The 20,764-nt window shown below is 32.3% G+C and overlaps 1 protein-coding gene across 1 annotated transcript; it reads left to right on the plus strand.

Moving 5' to 3' along the window:
• The first annotated feature begins 242 nt into the window (after positions 1-242).
• Positions 243-9,452, plus strand: LOC134250050 (uncharacterized). The gene is made up of 4 exons (XM_062732409.1): positions 243-356; positions 1,840-1,974; positions 7,168-7,325; positions 8,315-9,452. The coding sequence occupies exons 1-4, from the start codon at positions 243-245 to the stop codon at positions 9,450-9,452; spliced, it is 1,545 nt and encodes a 514-aa protein (XP_062588393.1).
• Positions 9,453-20,764: the final 11,312 nt, after the last annotated feature.

Below are 20,764 nucleotides of genomic sequence, written 5' to 3' on the forward strand. Positions count from 1 at the left end.
ATATTATTATGCTTTAAAATTTTTCAATAAATCAATTCCAATATATAAAAGGAATAAATGATAATAATCAGAAAACACCCTGTTTACTGGGAATAAACGTAAATTGAAAAACTTGTAGTGTCTTGCCTGATGTTTTTGGTAAATAAACATGGCGATGAAGGAGTTGCCTATCCCGTTAGTATATAGGTCCTTGATGAGATAGAGAAAAAAGTACGCTCGGCGTGCTTGAACAGTCTTCGGCCATGGTTGTAGACAGCAGCGATGAGGAGGATAGTGCAGAAGACATGGAATCCATTAGGAGTCCTCTCGGATCTAAATACATGGATCAGTTAGGTCGTTTGACTCTAATTCTCCATGTATTTACATCCGTCCTGCAACAGATACTGGGAAGGATGGCTGGAAGCATTCAAATTCCCTTTAAAATTACCCTGGCTAGTATCGAAGGAGCTACGGGTCTTCTGGATGTTTCTGCAGCGAACAAATACGAAAAAAGCCCGTCACCACAGCAGAAACATTCAAGTCTTTAATGCGTGCGTTTCAGAATTTCGATTGTTGGATGCTGTCTTCAAGTTTATATACGATTTTTTTTTATTAATTACATACAGAAAGACCAGTTCTTCATGACTAGCGTATTCATTAAGTTTTTTGCGCTTAAATTTTAACACTAGGCATTAAATACACGCGAGTGACCCGGAATTGGAGACGACCCCGGAATTGGCGACTCCACTGTAATATTTGATTGAAAAAAAAAACTTAAAGACACTCCGGTTGGATTATTTTAAAAGTTTGAAGTATGTAACTATAACAATTCTATGATCATTTAATAAGTGGTATAACAGTGCCAATTACTTACAATCAGTTTGTTTTGTTGTAAGGACACAGTTTTGCAGTAAACACCTGGCTCTCATGCTTATGTAAGCATTGTTAAACAGAATGAGATGATTTTAAATGTAAGTTCCCTTTTCATGACATGTTTAAATGCTTAAGTTAAACTTCGATATCTCAAATTCTGTACCTTTGGTACCATACATCTTTAAGTTTTTTGACGTCTTTTTTATGTATTTTACCATTAATATCTTGAAACCATAGTCATTATGTAGTTTCTCTCTTCGGTCCCATTGAGTTTTAGATGATGAAGTTTGACTATACCCACAAAGGAGAGGTCAACTCAAGATGGAAAGTCTTATGGAATTACCTATGTTTTAGCAAAGACTACTAACTTCCAGTACCTGCATGCCTGAGAAGTGAAATCCTCCATCAACAGATCACTCATTGTCAGAGAGTATGCCATGAGGCAAGATTGGGGATTCCGCCTTTCTGACTACTCCAATACTGAAATACTTCTACTTACTAGTATATTCATTTCTTTTACTCTGCTTATTTTGCCATCAACTAACTAAATACACGTATTCATAAAATTACTTTGATAGATTTCCCTTTACCAGCATTCAGTTCAATTCACATGTCACCTAGCTGAATGAAAAAGCCAATTAACATTTTAAATTAAAATGATTCTGGCATGTCTTGTCACGTGTTTGTATTGTTTGCAATGCAATGCTGTCCCACTCAGACGGCCAAACTGACTATAATTCTGAAGAGTTAACTAATGGAAATATAGCTTATTACATCTTATTATTTATCTGAAGAATTTGGAACTATATTTCTTAAATTTTCCGATTTTACCTCAAACTCGTATTTTATCCACAGATTTCTTTTCTGTCTGCAGGTCCTATAATTAATGCTTGAACTATCATGCCATATTTGTATTCATATAAGCAAAATTTAAATCTGTTTGTCAATGGCTTGAAAACCCCAATAATATTTTTCTTCATGGTGCAGGTCTTTGACACTGCCACTGAACAAATCAGTCTGCAGACAAAACAGCAGTTCACAAGACCTCCACTGGAAGATATTGCTACCATCAAAACAAAGCAGAAGGGCACAAGGTTTTCCTTAAAAGGAACAGTGGACAGGGTATGCATTCCTTTAGAATAATGTTGATGTGTATAGTTAATGAAATTGAAAAAAAAAAAACATGCAGTGTTAAAATTTTTAAATCCTAATCCATATCATTTACTTCAGATTTTATCATATACATGTATGTATGAAATAATCATCCTCTAAGCCTCTGGACGAAAAAAAATATAAAACATAACAAGAAGCTCATTTGAAAACTTTATTACATGCACTGCCAAGGAGTAAAATATGGTAAACTACTATATCCACCACTTTTGGTGCAAGTGTCCCTGAACACTAAAATTTATTGTCAATTATCAGATTCTTAAATATTAAACAAACTTCACAATACCTTACCATGCTTACAGACACTGATATTTTCTATATAAACACTTGTAAGGATTGATCATTGATTAATTCATCCTATAGCTAATTATAAATCAACATGATCAATTTCCCTATTGTTAATGCTTACCTATTACTTATCATAGTAGCTTCAAAATGGAGCAAACTGTGGTGTCATTCTTCACATTTCAAATAATAAATAATTCCGGACAAAGACCAATACAATAAACATTACTAATCGACCATGCAGAGAATTCATGAAACCATTTATCGTTGTTTGTGTTATTTATCCTTAAATGGCTGCTACCTGTTGATGGTAACAGGAAGAATTGTAAAATTTAAAATCTTTTAATATATTGCATATAATATATTGCAGTTCACAAATCATTTACTTGTACTGCACATCAATTAGCTACAGTAAATTAAAAAGACATTTTGGCTCATTATATTGTTGAATTAGAACTGTACAGACACTCAAATTCATTAGAGTTTGGTGAAGAAATGGACAGAGAATCATAATAGTTTGTTTTTTTTTAATTGTGTGCGTTTCTTTGAATTTTTCATATAATTTCAATTACATTATCTAAGATTTAATCTTTATACTTCTGCATCATTAAAAGCAGAATGTAGCGAGTTTTGTAATTTCATTATCATTCATTGACCCTAAAACTGTTTTTAGCCTGATATTTGTTTGTGTTATGGCTACTGTGTACATACTGCATACTAACACTATCACTGAGTTTCACCATATCCTGGTTCTTCTTATTTAAACAATCTATTTATGTCATCAGAAGAATTACAAAATGGAGACCGTAAAGACTTTAAGGAGGGACAAACATATAAAACCAACATATGGACTTTGAAATCTGGAGACATAGAACCAATTCCGTCCATTGCAGCCCTTTCTGAAGTTATAAAAATGAAAAGTGTCGCTATAGTAGTTTTAAAACAATAAAACTATAGTCGGTCCCCTTTATAATGACATTTTTCTCAAAAGTTCAAGGTCACTAAAAGGTGTTCCTAATGTATATGTTTCGTCGTAATTATTACCAACATCATCAATACAATTATTGAGCTTGAATGATTATTATTTTTTTAGTTAACACTATTGGAACATTAATATACTACTTACTACAAAATATATCTCAGAAAAGTAACTAGTCAGCATCAATCATATATCATTGCTTGACACAGTACCTCGTTTAGTGCCAAAATATCGACGTAATCTCCAAAATAAAATGCAGTGTTAGTGACCTGCATGTATCTGCACGCTATAGCTACCCAATGGAAAGTCTGACTGAAAGAAACGGCGGTTATCTGGACAACCATGGAGAGTCTTCATCATATTCGGAAACTATGTAGCAACAGATAGTAGAGACAGTAACAGACAAGAAAACGTGATTCCATCTACACGTTACCCTGTGGAAAGTCTGACTGAAAGAAACGGCTGTTATCTAGATAACCATGGAGAGTCTTCATCATATCCGGAAACTATGCAGCAACAGGTAACAAATGGTCACCTGAGGGAACTAAAAAGACAGTAAGACTAAACATCTTTCGAGTCACTAACTTATTATTGGACATTTTCAAATCATGAAATTTTTATCCATGAAAGAAAATTGATGAATATTCATGAATATTCTTTTTTTCATGAGTAATTCATGAAGATTCGTCATTTCAAGAATGTCCAATAATAAGTTCATTGCATCTTCATGAACTATTCATGAATAGTTTGATGATTTGCATCTTCATGAACTATTCATGAATAATTTGATGATTTTTCAGGAATGTTCATGAATGAATAAAATTCATGAACCATTAGCATTCATGAATATTCTTGCTTATTTGTAAAAAAAAAATGCAATAATATTATTTACGTTTCTTCATGAAAATGCATGAAGTAATGCTAAAAAAGTAACAGTAGATGATTTATAATACAGCATCTTGAAAGATTTTCTGAAAGTACACATGATTGTATAACATATTAAGAGTTTTTTGTATTTTTTTGCATTTTAGTTTCATTTCATTTTGCATAAGAGACACTTTCCAAATTAAAACATTCTGAATGAGTTGGACCACCATTTTGTAGATCATTCAGGCCATTGAATGTTTTTGATTTGAACATATTTTATTATGTAAAATACATAATTGGATTGGGCAGCAGGCATAGCCTATATGAGCCCTCTCCAAAGGTACAAGGTTAATTAATACACATATAGTAAAAGGTTTATATATGACCAAAGAGATATATAACTGACACAAATTTAAATAGAACATAGGGGAAAGAAAGATACATAAGTAAGAAAGAAAAAAACAACAACAAATAATTACCGGTTTATAAATGTGGAAATGAACTGAAAAAAAAAACTTTTTAAAAAACGAGAACTACAGCAATTTATAAACATACAATGAATGTGTATTTAATTTAAGACTTAATCTGGAATAAGTATTACATTGTTACACTTCATTTATGAAACCTTTAGGTTGATGATATATATTTGTGAACACAATCAAATAATTTCATATTTTTGCATATGAAATACTACTATCACCAAATAATAAAAGATTTTGGGAAATTGGAATAGGATTTTGCAGGTCTATACTAGATATACAGTGAAAAAGAGTGTTTCTTTGCTCAACATAACATGGGCATTCAAAGAAAAAATGATATGCATTTTCCATATGAAAATCACAATTTTCACATTTTGAGCTATCACTTATATAACCTTTCAGTAAATCAACATTTAAACTACTAGCATTATTTCTTAGCTGACAATGAATAATATTTGTTAAATTTAATTTTTGTAGTATTAGTTTGAAACTGCTACTTTGATTTGACAAAACATTAACATTAAAATCTCCTAGTAGGAATATTGGGAGATTACATTCAAGTGCCTTTTCCAAGTTTGAGCTAAATAAGTCCCAATAGCTAACCAGTGAAGATGGGGGCCTATAAAGTACAGCTATTAAAATTTTTTGTTGCCATTTTGTATTTCTGACCAAAGAATTTCTAGTACATCGGTTAACAAATCCATTCGAAGATAGTATGCTAATTGGTCCGAGATGTATATAGCAACACCACAGCCATGCCTATTTCTATCCTTTCGAATAGGTGGGTGAAATCCTTCTATTGAGATATTTTCATTACTTATGCTATTATCTAAATGTATTTCACTAAGGGTAATAATATCATATGCTGATAATTCTGAAGTTATGATATCTAATTTTGTTACAAACATTGTTATGAACTATACTTTAAAGTTTGCTACTATGGCTATTTTTTATGAAACTGGGGCCAGGATTGGTCTCTATGCACCCTAACATTAACAGAATAAATATATGATAATACGACGAAAATGTAGATTTAAACATACACAACAATCTAACTGATAGTTTATCCATGACATCCTAAAATAGTTATAATCACCTTAATCATTTGTGTCAAAAATCATTATAGAAGTATTTGATTTGGATGGCATGGATTCACACATCGGATATGCTGTATATAAAAGTTAAAATGAAACCGGTATGGTTGGAATAAGACAAAACGCATAAGAAATGAATACGTACTGAACGAAAAATATATATACAAAAAACACAAATTTGACTTGTAAACACAAGAGTATCAGTAAACTGAGTATGAAAACGTAAGAACACATTTACAAAAAGGTACAATATGTGATTTGGTGTATTAAGCCATACAAAAATAAAGTGTTTAGGTAAACATCTATTTATAGAAAAGTATTTACCCTAGTATGGGAAAAACCCTTACTAAAAATAATACATTTAGGATATTGCACAATAGTCTTTGAAACTATTCTATGAAAGACGGAGTCCAGATATCCAATTGATAAGAAAGGTATGTGTGACACAACGTTGTCTTATATACTTCTTATTCACGTTTGACAACTTCCGGTTTTAAAACGAGGCTCTCAGCGCAAACAAAATGTCCGCGTACCATTGTTGCGTACCTCTTTGTACGAATGATTCCCGTTATGACGAGAAGAACCTCTTGTCGTTCCATCGCTTTCCAAGTGATAGGGAATTGAGAAAACAATGGATTGTCAAAATTCGCCGTGACATAGGGCGAAATTTCCAGGTAAAGCATCCATTTGCATCTATACTAGTGTAGGCCTACATCAGTACTTTTCAATCATTCATGTTGGTTATTGCAAATAAACAAACATGACAACCACGAAGGAGGTTTCTTTTAGTTGAAGAAATATGTGCTATTATAATTTATTATATACGATGCGGTGAATTTATTAATAGTAAATAAAATCTACAAAATCTGATCATGTGTACACGCCTACTGCACATGCATAATGCATTGCAGAGTTACAAAACTTACAATACAATGTAAAATGCACATAACCACGATACGGCGAAATTAAAGACAAATACATCATGAAGATAACAGTGGTCAGATATAGACAGGTCCAGCACAATACCCCTATAAAGGTATATAAGCTTAATTGATAAAGCTATATACTATAATATAATACTATAACAGCCTACGTCTCCATGGTGCGATCAACACTTGAATATGGATAAATAGTCTGGGACCCATTTCAGAAACAGGTCATAGATAAGCTCGAGCGTGTCCAACGTAAAGCCATTCGTTTCATAAAACAAGACTACCACAACAGGGAAGAGGGCTTCATCACCACCAATGCCAAGGAACTAGACATATTGTGCTGGACCTGATAGATACATATATATACACATTGTAAACTGACTTTGGAAGGGGTAGGGCCAGTTAGACACTCAAATACACATGTTAGACATACATTTTTATGGAAATAAATAAGTGCTAGGTTAAGCTATTTGCATGTGTGCTTAATGAATTTTATTTTCTGTATTCAGATAACAAATAATGGCCTTGTGTGTTCTGCACATTTTGAAGATGCGGACATAAATAAAACACTTGCAGGAAAGATAAAACTTATCCTTGGTGCTGTACCAACAAAATTTGCTAGGACAAAGACACCTGCAAAGCGCTTGGGACCACAGCGCAGATCAGTGTAAGTTTTGTATAAATGAATTTATGTAAAATCCTGTTTGTAACTTTGTATGGACAGGTATGTAGGTGCAGAATTAGTTCTAGAGGCATTTTTCAAATTAAATGATAGATCTATAATGAATTTTCTTATAGAATTACAACTCTGTAGTATATATAAGGCAAGCATAAAAAAATTCATTGTTTGCAGTTGTCGACCCATAATTTCTAGAGTGGGTAAGTAAATGGGTTTTTTGTTGTTGAAAAAAGATTGTATTTTTCAAGTCTTTGTTAGATATATAAAATACATGGTTACTGTCTTCAAATATAAGCAATATTTGGGCGAGGGTAAGAAAACTTGACAGAAGGCAAGACTTGACGAACACGTTTTCGACCCGAGCCCAAATATCGCTTATATTTCAAGACAACATGGACAATAACCATGTATTTTGTTTCTCCTGCCAAATATATTTACATCTGACCTCCAAAATGAACTATTTTCAACCCAATTTAGACTTATCACTGGAGTGGAAACTAAGACACCTTAGGGTCAGGTGCATTTTCAGTAGGTTATTAAGCAACTGCAAGCAAACAAATTTCTATTTTAGGCCTATGACCCTTTCAAATCATATTGATTATTCATTAAATATTATGTAATACAGTATAATTATCTTGTATTATGATTTAAAGTTTGTGTAGATTAGTTAGGTTTTCACAAGCACCTAATTTTTTTTTAATTTACAATAATAAGTCGATAAAACTTTTTTTCATGTTATTATTCAGAAGGAAATTTCTCAGTTTGATTTTTACAGAATATATTTAGAAATAAAAATTGAAAATTAAATAATTTAATAAATTATCATTTCCAAATTTTCTCAACATGTAATTAGCAGATAAAATCTGTACACTGGTACTGTGTATGCATGTATACTTTCAAAATGCCTGAATATATATATTCATAATCATGCTTAAATACAACTTGATGAATATTGTGTGGGTTTTTTTTTATTTCAGAGTCAAGATTGAAAAGGGTGATGGTGAAAATGTTATGGCATCAACATCTGCGAGTAATGAACATGATTGTGTACAAATTCCACTGGCAACATTTGACAATGACTATGTTGTACAACAGGAATCGGATTCTTCAAAACTTGAATCAGCGCAAGCAGAACTGAAGCAACTTGAGCAGGAGAACATAGCTCTAAAAGAAGCAAAGTTTGGATTAGAACGATTTCACAATGACGACAACATGATTAATTTCTACACAGGATTCAAAGATTACCAAACATTGACAGCTGTATTTAGTGCTCTCAAACCAACAGCTATGACAATGATTCGATGGACTCGGATGCAGAGACAGGGAGCAGATTTAGAAAAAGTAAAAAAAATAACTTTTAGTTTGGAAAGTCATCATCTGTCCCTGATTGACGAGTTCTTTGTCTTCCTCTGTAGAATTAGACAAGGCTTCCCCGAACAAGATCTAGCGGTCAGATTTTGTATGTCACAAACATCTGTAAGCAGAATTTTGATCACATGGTCAAACTACCTGTATGCTATGCTTGGCAGTTTGCCTCTACGGCCTTCAAGAACTGCAGTAAATAGGAACATGCCAGAGAGTTTTAGACTTACATACCAATTTACCCGTGTGATACTTGACTGCACAGAAATAAAAGTACAGACCCCTAGCTCAAAGGTTCTGAACTCACAGATTTACTCGAACTACAAAAGCCACACCACATTCAAGGGTCTTGTTGGTATTACACCGTGTGGAACTGTTTTGTTTGTTAGTTCTCTATACACTGGAGGGATTTCTGACAAAGATATCACAGCCAGATCGGGAATACTAGATCTGCTTGAAGAATATGATGATGTCATGGCAGACAAGGGATTTTTAATATCTGACCTACTTCAAGCCAAAAATGCTGGCCTAGTCATTCCTCCTTTCTTAGGAGCAAAAGGGAAGTTTTCCAGAAATGAGGTTTCTACAACCCATGAAATCGCACGTCTGCGAATTCATGTTAAGCGGGCGATCAGAAGGATAAAGGAGTACCACATCTTTGACGGAGTTATTCCCCTGAATCTGGCACCATCAATCAACCAGATATGGACCGTGTGTGTTATTTTGACAAATTTTCGGGGGGCATTATTTTAAAACATTGCTAGATATGTGTTAAAATGTAATGTGTTTAATTATATTCATATCTTTTGAGTTTACATGCATTAGCATTTTTGCAAATCAATAATTAAGAACCCTATTTATACTGCACACTTAAGAGTTCTGATTCTAAGGTATTTTTCTGCAGTTAGAGTGTACTCTCTGCCCATAGAAGTAAATTCAAAAAAATACAAATTTACACAATATTACTCAATTTCATATTTGTAATCAATTCAAGTATTCTTAACATTTTAAAAGGCCATGCTAAATTAACTGAATGTGTTGTTTACATGTATTTTTTTTATTAAACTAATTAACCGCTGCATTTCATTTCCGGAAATCTGCATAGCATTTCTGACATTTTTTTATTTCATTTCTGACATAATTTTGTTTTCAGCTCCGGAATTTACCTGTGCTGCAATTTAATGTTTTCCTCAATATATAGTCAGTGAAAAATGAAATTTTAAAAGTATTTATTGCAAAATATTGATTAAAATTATATTATTATACATATATACATACATGCACTTAGTCTGAGTTAAAAGTTCAATGAGCATACAACATACAACCCTTTCCCCTCATTTGATGTGCACTAAAATAAATATCAGTGACAGCACCAAACTTATGTCAAAGACACTTGAGATATTCTAATCGAGTGTTAACGTTTATTCCGATTGATAACGCATTTATTTCATTGCTCTACACATAACTTTATCTGCTTTATATCTGCGCATAGTTAACATTGAGTCAATCACTTGCAATTTAATTTAGGTAGCCTAGTTGCTTGCATTTGCCATTTTCACAGTCGTTTAAATCTATAAAACCTCAGAACTTGGATTTCAACGATTTATTTATTATTTGTATTCCTTTAAATTTTTCATAGGTAAAGTCTTCAAATATGTTACTAAAGGTAATATCTGAAAAATGTCGGAAATGAAAACAAAAAAAATGTCGGAAATGAAGAGTTTATAATTGCTCAAAATTCCGGAAATGAAATGCAGCCTAATTAACAGCAATATCTATTCACTGATCCTGTGTTGTCTTTGAACATTTTTCCCGGGGGTAAATACCATGCACCATACATTGAAAATTAGATAGATAAGCACCATATTAACTCCTTTATGCAATTAATTTTTCTAAATGTCCAAAAATGTTTTTGCACTGTGTAGAGAGGGTCCTTAAATCAATTATTCAAAACCTGATAAATATTGAAAACCTGATCATGTACATGATGAACAGTGATGTATGTAAAATATTTTATATTTCAAACTGACTCATACAAAGACAAAAAACATTTATATTTGTTTATTGTTCTGAAATGTATTATTAAAAATTAAAGATTTAATAAAAGAATACATGTGAATGTGTGTCATATTTACAAAAGTTATTCATAAAGTTTCTGTATTCCATGTATACAATGGGGGGAAAAATTGTTATAATTTATCTTCAAATCAAGGATTCTACAAATGAATTTTACATTTTAAAAAATGCAAACAATTTTAATGAAAAAATAATAGATTTGCATTGATCCTACATAGTGAAAATTGATTTTAAACTAACTGCTGAATTGTTATAACATAAAAATGAATATATTTTATATAATCTGTAAATGGATTCATGTGTTCACAATCAGTTTATATAGACTACGTTACAATTAATTATAATATTATGATAAGTGTGACACATTTAATAAATAATATTACTAAGTACTACAATTATACATATAAAATTTTTCTACACTAACAGAAAATACATGTTTTACATGGATGTTTTTGTTCGGATTCATGTCGAATAACATTCCCACACAATATACATGCTGCTTTCACTGTTTAATCCTTGTGACATATTTGTGGAAGCATTCCCTCAAAATAGAATTTATCCAAAGAAGACTTCATTGAATCCCATTTGTCCTGATCAAAAGATATTCTTTCCATGTGAAAGTCATCTCTACACTTAACAAAAAAGTCACACCATTTCAGTCCAGTTAGTGCCATTTGACCAATGATCTGGAAATAGTAACCACGACTGGTCCTCAGTTTAAATGAATAATTGTTCTTGTTTTGTACAAGATATTTACACTCTGTGAACGAGTGTTTGCTTGGACATTTTATTTCAAGGAGTCCATACTCTGGAGTTGCATTTGGATCAAACACTTTTCTATCTGGTGATGTGCCGAGATATGGAGCGCTAGGGTTTATCACAAACCCACACAGATACACACTATTGCCCGTTATCTCACTATAGATTTTGGCAGCAACTGGCTCATTTTCTATGCCGAATTTCATCTGAGCTGTCATTATGTTTTTGGATTTGAGAAATCTGGAAGCAATATTTTTCAAAATACATGTATTGTACTGTAATTTTATAAACTTTTGCTAAAATTGTTACCTCTTTAAATAACACAAATCTTTTCTAATTATAAAAATCTATGCAGTTACATGGCACAAGTGATTTATGATTTTAAAACTTAAAAAAAATGGCTTACCTGTGCATCACTTCCAACAGATTTCAAGTTCAGCATCAACTGCTGAGAAAAGTCAGATGAAATGGGTTTCTCAACAGCTAGGGCAGTAAATGTTGGGCAAAATGCCTTCAGTGACCCTCTTTTTCTTTTTGGGGGACACTGTTGTGGTTTGATTTATCCACAGATTTCGGAGCAAGTCCTTCCACTCTACTTGGAATATGCCATGTCTGTGGCAGTGATGTCCTGCTCTGGACTGGTGGAACAGCTGTAAAAGTGTAACATTAATGTTATAGATTCATATTAAATACTGTTATTGTAAACTCTACAATGCGTGACTTTCATTGTACTGAAATATTATGAGCTTAAGTTTTGTACAAACCTGCAAGTCCAAGCTTCTGGTAATGCGATACCAGGTAGAGAAGACCTAAAGAATGGCTGCAGTGTCCACTCCCTGCTTTTCTGAACCAATGATTGTAGAGGCATCTGCTGATATTTTCACCTGGTTATATATGAATTGATTTGTAATATTGGATTCTGTCATATGATATAAAATACTTCTTAATAAGTAATTTTCAATGAAAACAATATGTATTTCCTGTTTTTATATTAAGATTTTTTAATATTTAAAAAATAAAAGTAAAATGTCTGTAAAAGTTTACTAAATGACTGTAAGTCTGTAATTTTATACTAATTAGTACACCGACTCAATTTTTCCAATTGATAGAATCAGTCTTTAATTAAATGCTAGACGTCTTGAAATGTCAGGGATTGCTATGAATGTTAACAATGCAGATTGAAATACTGTTCGTTATTTCCATATCCTTCTGCACATAAATCAATCAGGGATGCATATACTAAGTATTTTAAGTATTAGTATATACTTCCCTGCATCAACCAATCAATTAACGATCAATCAGTAATCAAATTTTGACATAGTTTTTATGTTGGTATATATACATGTATTTATATATATTTACATCAATTGATTTTATATAGCTATATAATGAAACAGTCATTTTAAAACAAATCAATCATTACAGTTTATATGTCACTATTTATTCAGATCAAACATTATATTAATAGTGTTAATACATGTATATATGTGTTCATAAATAAATATCGTAATGCTAAATGAAATTCCAGAGAAAAAAAAAACGGACAAAGTAAACATAAGTTCAAACAACTATAAACACTGAACACCATCAAACCATTTGAGTATAAGGTAGGTTGTTTTTCCTCATGGATGGATATGCTTTTGACCTGATAAAAATCGTCTTCCCAACAGCCTGGACTTTATTTAAAAGTTGAAACATAAAATTTCCTCCAAATAGATTACTAGTTATGTATATATCTGTATATTGATTGATTGAGCGATGAAAACATACTGATTATTACTGCATGATCATTGATTTTTCTAATGTATACAGTCTAGAGTGTTTAGATCTAACAATCACAGTTTATGAGTATTATAAGTGTCAGGGGTTTATAAGTGTATTATAAGTGTCAGGGGTTTGCAATTGAAAAAAAAAGAAGTATTCGTCCTTGTGTGGCAGCAACAAAGTCACTTATCCAAATTCCGGGGGTGGGGGTGGGGGGTAATTTAATTACAATCAAAATTTAAAAAAAAAAAGATCATCATTGAAAAAAAATAGTCAGGGTTAAAACTAAATCTTTTTAAAATCAAAGTTTAATTCTCACTTGTAAAATTGAATCAAGTATTAATTAACAATTATGATAGATAAACAAAAGGAATTTAAGTAATTTTTTTCGGATTTCTGTGCACTGCACAAGTGCCATTAAGGTAAGGTTTGCGCTTACAGGGAGATAACTCTTGTGAATCACCAAAGCGTTTGAAACAGTTGAATTTAAACCAGCTATGCTAAGCATCTCGGAAACGAATTTCCTCTGTCCTACTTGAATGATGTTTGTTGTCACTTATTGTGAGGAGTGAGGACTAAAAACAAAGGACGTTTTCAGGAGAAAGTCTTATAACAATTCAAAGCATAGGAATTTGAGAAGCCTTTTAGATTAGCGTGATACATGTGGATGAACCAATAAAGGAGGACTTGTTTATTTTCGATATGGAACGAGGCAAGTTGCACGGCTATTCCGATCAGGAGAAAGTCATTGTGCTGTCGTGTGTTTCTCGCTTCACCACTACACTGAAATTTTAAGTGAGAATTGGAAAGAAAAAAGAAAAGACCTGAGAGTATCCTGTAAAGTATTTTGCAGTCCGAACAGGGAAGAAAAGTCACGATGCATTTGACCATGTCCAACGATGATGTTGACAGTTTGATTGTTGATAGTATTTTCATCAGGTAATTATTTAACTAGGCCTATTCATTTTTACTGAAAATTATGAATGATCTACTGACTACGGATTTAAAAACGATGATGAAATAAACATACAAAGATGTCAGGATGTGACTAATATCCCAACATTGCCAAAAAATAAAAATGCATTCATTCAAGAAATTAAATATGAAAAATAAAATCCTTGCTTTTTAGGCCTAATATTTGTAACATTATTTGAACAGGTAGATCTATTCAATTGTTCAAGTTACTTTTTTAAATGAGGTTTGATTTTATTTAATATCTCATTTTGTAATTAATAAAAAAGAGATACATATAAATGTGCATGATAAGAAAATTTCTTGATCAAGCATTTGCATTTCACTAATTCAATCTGTAAATTTTACAATAATTTCATATTGATTCTTCATTTATTATATTGGAAATTTATTCATTTCATTGAGTGAATGAAACTCAGTGCAATTCCTTATGCAATTCCCAAAAATGCAATTCCTTAAATGTTATTGTAAAAATGAACACATATATGATTTCAGATCATGGGTCATTAATTGGAATAGATAAGAACAAATAAAAAGTACTTTAGTGTTTCCTTAAAAGATCTGTGCCATCAATCAAAGTAGAGGTCATCCCATATCAGCTCAAGAATATTAAAGAAAGTTGGATGGATCTGATTGGATCAAGCTAAAATGTTGAACCAGACATGGCAAAATCAATTGAGATTTGGAGAAGAACTTCTGACTTGTTATACCCAATGCATATTTTTATATGTCTATAGATTATAGAAGAAAATTAAATTTTTAACAACATCCTTATCTAAAATATACATGCTGTTTTCCATATATTTAGAAAATATGTGTGTGTGATGATTGCAGTGCATACTCTGTTGGTCATCTTTGAATTTGTTTTCAGTAAAATAAATGAATACATCATAGGTATTAATTGAAGGTTGCTTTTGTCTATACTTACATGTAACAAGTTTCTTAAAAGGGTAAAATTGCAAGGAAATTAATACATGAACAATTAAGTTTAAAACATGAAACTTGGAAATTGTAAGGTTGTTATTTAAGTAGGAATGATAAGACCAATTTAGTACTCTACTAAAATTAAAAACTTTCACAAATACATGTAGTTTATTTTGAAATTGTTTACATTTAAAATCTTTTATTTTTTTTCTGTATTATGATTTTAAAAAGGAGAAAATTTTGTTACATTTAAATTATTATTTCATGGATATCAAGGAGATTTATCTATCACTGTAGCATTGTTTCTTTTTCCCTGTTCTTGACAAATATTTATGACAGTGTAATGTCATTTTGCAGAATTTGCCTTTTCTCTGAAATCAGAAGTACTCTGTAAACTCATTTAAGTATGAATTGATGTCACTTAGAATTCATCTTTATTTTGTTCTGTCTGATATTTCAATTTAGATTCTCAGACTACCTAATCCAATGATTGAGCTAATGTCCATGAAGTGTAGAAATAGGCCATCTTTAAAAAATGTTTGGTTGTCGACCTCACCAGACCGACTGACTAAAATGACCAGACTGAAAACTTTTTTTCAATGCAGGGCAGTGTTTTTTTTTTCTTTTTATTCCTCTTATCCCCCCTAAAAAAAATGTTGAAGAAGATTTTCTCACCTACCGACCCAACAATTTTACCCTGAGTCAAGACAGGGCAAACAAACATTACTTTAAAGATAGCATTTCTGCTATTTCAAGTAAAGAAATCATTTAATTATAAAAACAGCAGCTTCCTGGATGCAATGCTTACAACATTTAACTCAAAAAATGGCATACATGTACTATGACAGTCACCAGCCATAACTGAATAAAGATATTTTGCTACAAAGGTGTCTAGAAGTTACTACATGTTGGAATAACTAAATCAGCATGTCAAATTCTTAGGCTTTTAATTGGTTTAGTTGCAACATGTTCTGAAGTATGTTTATATACATATACATGTACTTCTGAAGGTTTTGCAGTGTAATTCATGGACAATTTCATCAGAATATTCAGATGTAAAGATTTCCATAAATACTCGAGTTCTTCCATGGAATAAATTTTTAAACTATCTTGTAGCACAGGAAGAGTTTTATTTTGAATATTTTTGGCCAATTTATGCCTAAAAACAATATCAAAAATAACATTTAGTCTTTAACGTTCACTATGACAAGGTGATATAAATGTTGTCATTAAAAGCGTAGAAAAAGCCTGAATTTCATGTTCCGAACCCATAATATAGCCCCTGTTTCATGGAAATAATATTGGGGACATGCTTATTTTTTTAGTTCAAATTAATGAAAATGATCAAATTAATAACTCCATGGATTTTGGTGGAATCGTTAGATATGTAAAACGTTGATTTTTATATTTTTGTTGCCATGGCAACGGTTTCACTTAATCAAGAAAAATTTAAAAATCTTCTTTTTTACCCAAATTTTCACATTTTTGATAACGGAAAATTAAAAGTTTAAATAATAGAAGCATGAATTATACTTATTCAGGTCATTTTAGTTTAAAAAGTTTGATAATTTATAAAATAAATTAATTTTTTCAATGAAAATAATATTTTAGGTGGAATATGAAATACGTTAAATTTGGCGTCTTTTACTAAAAAAATGGGACGGGCAATATCTTTGAAAATCATATTAAATGATGAAGCTTATCTCCCTGAATAAATTGATATATAGCATGTGTGCATATTAAAAAAAATAAAAGTTGGAGGGAGACGCAAACCTTACCTTAAGTCATCTAAAACAAGGTGAAATCATTTTCTTTCATCTTAAAATTATTAAATACACTGGAAATACATCTTATGTTATAACTTCACATATCACTCATCTTTAAGTTGATTGAGTGATCGTAAATACTTTTATCATGTTATTGAGATATCTGCCTTTATTTACCTTAAACATATGATTGGAGGAAATTCGGATTAGGAAAAATACGATCGTTTTTGGAAGTAAATAAGTCTTGGACTGCTGCAAACTAGTAAGATTATGGAGATTTATAGGAGCATATTGTCTGGAAATGGTACCGATGATAATTGCTCACTCCTGAGTGTGTACAATCAAGAAATGGCTTGCAGAAAGATCACACTAAATATATGATAGATAAACAATAGATCACAAACCTTCTACGTTGTGTATGTATCCTTCGATGAAATTAGAATAGCCCTTGATTTGTTTCTCTCTTGGTATGCGAGCTATGCTGTTGGCCCATTCATCAATTTTATTCTGCGAAACGCAAAGAACAAGACTTAGATTTCGGCTCCATTCATTAAGTTTCATTTTACGCACCTCCATGTTTGCGCTGTCAGCCTCGTTCTCGTTTCAAAATGGCCGCGACGTGAATAACAAGTATCTATTTGAACACTGTCGCAGATTAAGTAGAGGTTTGAGGGCCGCGCATAATGTTGCCCTCTAATTTTTTGATGTCCGAATATCGCGTCCATCTTTTCCTGCTATGGGTTTTCGCGATGATTTTTCCATCATACGTCCACACTGACTCGACAAGTTGGTCTTTGAGCAGTTTCTTTGTGCTTATTAAGAGGCCCATTCGTCGTTTTGTCAGGGCTTCATTTATGAGCCGGTCACGGTAGCCTAGTGGTAGAGCGTTCGCTTCGTGATCGGGAGGCCCGGGTTCGATTCTCGATCGCGGCGCCGCGTCATACCTTTGCTCCTAGACTTTTAGCAGATGAACTACCTATATAGTTATGAGCAAGGGACCTTATCTTCAAGAATTGTAAATTTCAAGACCCCAGGGTCAGTTGTACCATGGGGGGGGGGGGGGCTGTACTTATATACTAAAAATGAATGAATTGTTTGAAATGTGCTCCTTGGTATTTATCAAATATTTTTGAAAAGCAAGGATGCCTTTCCAAAAATTGTGCAATGTGTGGATCTAGGCCTAAGAGTAAAGGGTTCATGTGTGGTAGTGGCACAACTGATTATTGCTGAATATTACTAATTTGTTGAAATGCATTTTTTGTTCCTCTACCTTGCCTATGGGTATTAAGCAACCAAACTAAGGAACTGTTAAGTGTATAGTTATGATGACCAAATTGTAAATGCTATAGCATCTGGCTTAAAACATGGATCAAATTTCATCACTAGAAAGTTGTTGAATAATGCTCAGGTGACCTATAAGGCCCATGGGCCTCTTGTCATTTGTAGATTCGGTTTGGTTCAATTAAAAATTGTTAACATACTCCTTACAAATAGTTTTGAAATCGTGATTCAGCTTCCTGAGACGTCCAGTGTTTCTTTTCTTTTATTATGCTCTTGAAGATCATTTGCTTTTAATCCCTTCGAGATTTTAAGACATTTGAACATTTCCCCATTACTTCAAATTTAGATGTACTCAGCATAAGGTTTTTTGTCATCAAGTAGTGGGGAATCCTTTTTGAGTCGCCATCTTTTGCGACACTGGACATGAGATTTTTAAGGTGTTCCATTTAAAATTACCCGCTTACTTCTTAATTACAAAGCAAAATGCTCATGGCTCTTAAATTAGTACAGAGGCTGGTGGATGGTTTAAAAATATACGCGGATGCCCGGTGTTTGAGTATTTGAGAGTCTTGTCTTTGAAGACTTAGATTGATTATGATGTATCTAATGTAGATTGTACCATATGTATTTTGTACAGGTATTCTTTACATGTACAAGTGATAAGATGAACCGAGTTGTTCAAGCATAATCCCGATCCGGTTCGAAAGAAGTAGCACGTGGAAAATCAACTCTCGGCTTTTTTTTTGGGGGGGGGGGATAAATTACATTTTGGACTTTTGTAAGCTGAAAATATAAATTATTTTGTGAAATTGTCATGCAGTAAGTATTTTGTTGTTGGAGTATTCTATATATCAAAACTGTGAAAAAAGCAAATTATTTTTCCATTTGAGACCGTGTCACCTTCCCCAACTAACACGGCGGACACAAGAAAATCGAAAACGCCAGCAAGATATACTTATTGTTTCCAACGTGATGAACTTGATTCTTTGGTAGAAATGATAAACAAGATATTAGTATTAACTTGGAAAACATGAACGCAAAGTTTTACACCAAAAACCGCACACACAAGTTAATGGCGAAACAAAAAATGTGACGTTTACAACCTCAAAGATCAATTATAAGCAGATCGAGAGTAAGTGCTCATACCCTTGCCATAGAAAATGAAAGGCATTCTTCTATAACCACAGATTATTTGTTAAAAGAAAAAAGAATTTGTTATATATATAACACAGGGGATGTTGATGATGAATTTCAATTTCTCTTCATCTGCCATTAATACAATAAATATAGGTTAACTTTTGAAAGAAATTTGATAATTATTTTTCATAGTATAATACTAATTATGTATAATACTCAAAAAGTTAAAGTTTGCTTTACAGGGGCGTAGCAACGGGGGGGGGGTCCCATTTTTTCCCAACTTTACTTACTATATATAGGAAATGTTAATTGAAAGCCTAGTTGGCCCTCTCACTTTTAGTGATGTACCGAAAATGTAGTATTAGAATTGGTACTGAAAGAAGTTGAAATTGGAAAAGGTTTAATTTGCATTATCTTTGCTGACTTAAAGGATTAGTTTCTTAAAGACCAACTTTGAGGTAGAAATTTTTAGGTTCGTGTTCCTGTTAGTTGTTATTTCAATATTACCATTCCTTCCTTATCTGAGTTGGACATTTGAAAGCTTTACTGGCGTCAGTTGTTGCGAAGTACGCATGTATTCACCGTGTTTCTCGGGCGAGAAACTAGTCTTCTAATGTGAGTTCTAGAAGTTTAGATTAGCGGTACCTTGTCGTGCCAGTACCTGAAGTCTTAATGGGTGACACCTCTGTCAAATAACCAGTTAAATTTCCAACTCATCATGTGTTCTTCTTTCGGCCATCATTGTCGATTTTCTCTTTGCAACATTTGACAGCAAGATGATTGATAAATAGTTGTGTGATATGTACATATGCAGCAAACAAAAAAAAAATTTTAACACTTTATTTTACTTTTAAAAGAGTTTAAAATTCTATTAAACACGAAAAAAAACTTCTGAAAACCTCCACTGCTAACCTTTTGAAACGAATATAAATATATAATATATATATATATATATTATATAAATATTCATCGTCGATTTCTATGCAAGCTCACGTGTTACACACACTATATGACATCAAAGGAACTGGACCGACATCTACGATTCTTTTTATCATGTTAACTGTGGTACTACCCTTTTGCCAAAAAATATTGTTTGGCGAATAATATTATTTTTTAGAGACCGGACTATAAATTTTAGTCTCTACGAATATCGCTTAGATTATTAAATAACATTATGATGTACTGATTTTTGAAAGAACTACACAGAAGGCCAGTCGTCTTTCACACCTCCGGAGGAAATCAACTCGTCCAAGCACAAAGACTGACTCTGACTTCATTCATTCTGATGACGAAACAGACCTTAAATAACCCCCATCCATCCACGTTCATCACTCCCTCTTCAGTCTCTTGAAATCCCAAGTAGCCTATATTGGATGTTTGATATGG

The sequence above is a fragment of the Saccostrea cucullata genome, unplaced genomic scaffold (assembly GCF_032062105.1).
Source record: "Saccostrea cucullata isolate Sc308-1 unplaced genomic scaffold, CSIRO_AGI_Scuc_v1 ctg7655, whole genome shotgun sequence".
Taxonomy (NCBI): Eukaryota; Metazoa; Mollusca; class Bivalvia; order Ostreida; family Ostreidae; genus Saccostrea; species Saccostrea cuccullata.